Source organism: Brassica oleracea, chromosome C8 (genome assembly GCF_000695525.1).
Source record: "Brassica oleracea var. oleracea cultivar TO1000 chromosome C8, BOL, whole genome shotgun sequence".
NCBI classification, from domain to species: Eukaryota; Viridiplantae; Streptophyta; class Magnoliopsida; order Brassicales; family Brassicaceae; genus Brassica; species Brassica oleracea.
Window position 1 is genome coordinate 27,328,790 of NC_027755.1, and position 2,627 is coordinate 27,331,416.

A 2,627-nucleotide genomic window follows, 5' to 3' on the forward strand; every position below is an offset into this window, starting at 1 on the left:
TCAAGAACCTGCTTGAGATGGTTCTTGCTGAAACTGTTTATCAGGATTAGGCTCAAAGCTGAAACCTCATGAAATGTTTTGTGTTGACCATTCAGACTCCCATGTGCAGAAGAGTGAGTTTTCAAACTTGTTGACTAATAAAAGTTGACTTTCTGAAACATTAATGGCCTCAGATTCAACACTATCTTCACCAGAAGGCAACTTTGACTGCCATAATTTTTTATTGATCTGAAGAAGACCATGAAGTTCTGGAGAAACAAGGGAAAAGAGAGGAGGAAACAATGGTTCTTGGACAACGGAAGCACTTTTCTCAAAGAGCTCATTGTTGGATGCAACGGTAAAACCAATCCTATCCGAAGCTTCTCTTCTGATCAGATCCTCAAGGCCACAAATGGATTTGATCCAAGCCGCTATGTAACGAGTGACCTTTACTACACTTGGTTCACCGGTAGCATTGAAGATAGATCTTACATGATCAAGATGTATCCTGAGGAGAAAGTCAGAGGGGATGGAGATGGAATTGGAGCTGTTTACAACGACGTTGTCATATCTGCTCGTGTTACCAATCACATCAACTTCCTGAAGCTGTTGGGATGCTGTCTCGAGTTCCCATGTCCAGTTCTGGTGTTTGAACACGCGGAGAACGGAGCATTAGGACACCAAGGAGGTATAGGTTCCAAGGATACAGAGTTCTTACCTTGGGATGTAAGACTAAAGGTGGCTAAGGAGATAGCCAGTGCGGTTACTTATCTACACACAGAGTTCCCTAGGATCATTGTACACAGAAACATAACTCCCATGAATGTTTTCTTGGACAAGAACTGGACAGCTAAGCTGTCTGATTTTTCCCTTGCTCTAACTCTCCCTGAGGGGAAGTCTCAAATGGAAGATCAAGTGATGGGATGGCCCGGATATTTAGATCCTTCTTATCTACATACGAGTATTGTTACAGAGTATGCTGATGTTTATAGCTTTGGAATCTTTATGATTGTTCTTCTAATTGGAAGACATGGCATGGCTCCTCGGTCTGATGCGCGCTTCATCGATATACGTAACTATGTAAGAGGGTTACAAGAGAAAGGAGAGTTCATTGAGACCATATACCGGGTTGGAGTGAGAGATATTGTGGAGGTTGAAAGATTTCAAGTGGACAAGTTTATTGAGCTTGCCTTCAGATGCTGTGAGAGGAGTGTGGAGAAGAGACCGAAGATGATTGATGTCGCCAAGGAGCTTAAACGGATTCAGAGATCACTATGTTGATACAGCAGCTGATCCTAGCTCTCAGGATTCAACATTTATATATATATATATCTGTTTTTGCTTGAAATATTCATTAAACTCGTGGGAGAAGACCTCTTGAAGTAAGTTGCAGCAATCTTCTTAAAGACATCCAGGAAGAAAGTTGGCTGAAGAAAAATAAACAGGATTTGGATCTTGGCTCTGATCCCATAATAGATTGATAAGAATATGTTCATTTCACTAGTAAGATTAATCATTATGACAGTACAAACCTGTCATTGATCTGTGGAGCCTACCGCATATCCCATCATTGAGAGAGGCTCAAGTTCAAGTTTGGGTATGGGCTATTGAAAGCATGAGGAGTCTTCACTTCTCGAAGATAGTGTTTGTAGGAGATTCAAAAGAGTTAGTTGGAGCTGTTATCAGACCGCCTGCTTGGCCATCGTTTAGGTGGATGTCGAACAGAATCCTATCTTCTCTCCAGTATATTCCTGAGTGGAAATTGGAAAAAGCTGATAGGTCTGTGATCTGTGGAGCCTACCGCATAGCTCAGAGTGTGGTTGTATGGGATTTACCTCAATCGTATGTGGCCACAAGCTATCCTTCTTGGGTGGTTGATCTTTTTGGCTAAGTTAATGGTAGTTGTGTTTTCCTTTATGTGTTGCCTTCGATGGTGGTTGATCCTTTCTTTTTTGGTATCTGACTTGTAATATGTTGGTTTACAACTTTGTTCGGAGTATAAGTGAAATGATATGTTTAAAGTGAAAAAAAAAAAAAGACAGTACAAACCTATGTCTTTTTGTAGTTTAGAACAACAAACAAGCTCAACAAACTTAATTGTAGTAATAGCTTTTATAAAATTTATAAAAATCTTTCGTATTTATCAATACAATTTTAAGAGATTTAAATAGTAAATAATATATTTATATCTTAAGCATATATTTATCTTAAACATGAATAATCATAATAATGTAATTTTGAAATATCTATTTAGTTATTAAAATTTGTAATTTTGTAATTTAAATTTGGATAATAATATCTTATTACATTGAAGAAGTTTAGTTTTCAAGACAATGTAATTACAGATGTGTTTTCAAATGCTAAACTATAAATCTGGTACTTTTCGAATTATCGCGTAAATATGATATTTTGACCCAAAACAAATTCCATAAAAAATGGAAATAATACAATTCTTTCCGGTGATCAGTTCTTGTTTTTGTATAAAGTACATGCCTACTTCCCTAGGTTGACTCACAAGAAGAAAAAAAATCAGAGCCGTGGGATTGTCTTTTTGTATAGCTGCGGTGAAAGGTTTGCGGAAGAAGATGATGAAACGTAATAGAAGAGCTCTTTCCAAGCCCAATTTTATCCCCGTAGCCGTCGTCATT

General features: G+C 37.9%; 1 protein-coding gene across 1 annotated transcript; it reads left to right on the forward strand.

Moving 5' to 3' along the window:
- The first annotated feature begins 207 nt into the window (after positions 1-207).
- Positions 208-2,034, forward strand: LOC106310415 (non-functional pseudokinase ZED1-like). Its single transcript, XM_013747649.1, has one exon. It carries the CDS (start codon positions 241-243, stop codon positions 1,258-1,260), a length of 1,020 nt encoding a protein of 339 aa, XP_013603103.1. The 5' UTR covers positions 208-240; the 3' UTR covers positions 1,261-2,034.
- The last annotated feature ends 593 nt before the right edge of the window (positions 2,035-2,627 follow it).

Bases quoted from the DNA above. Each gene is read 5' to 3' on its own strand.
- LOC106310415 (XM_013747649.1), top strand. From the start codon at position 241: ATGAAGTTCTGGAGAAACAAGGGAAAAGAGAGGAGGAAACAATGGTTC.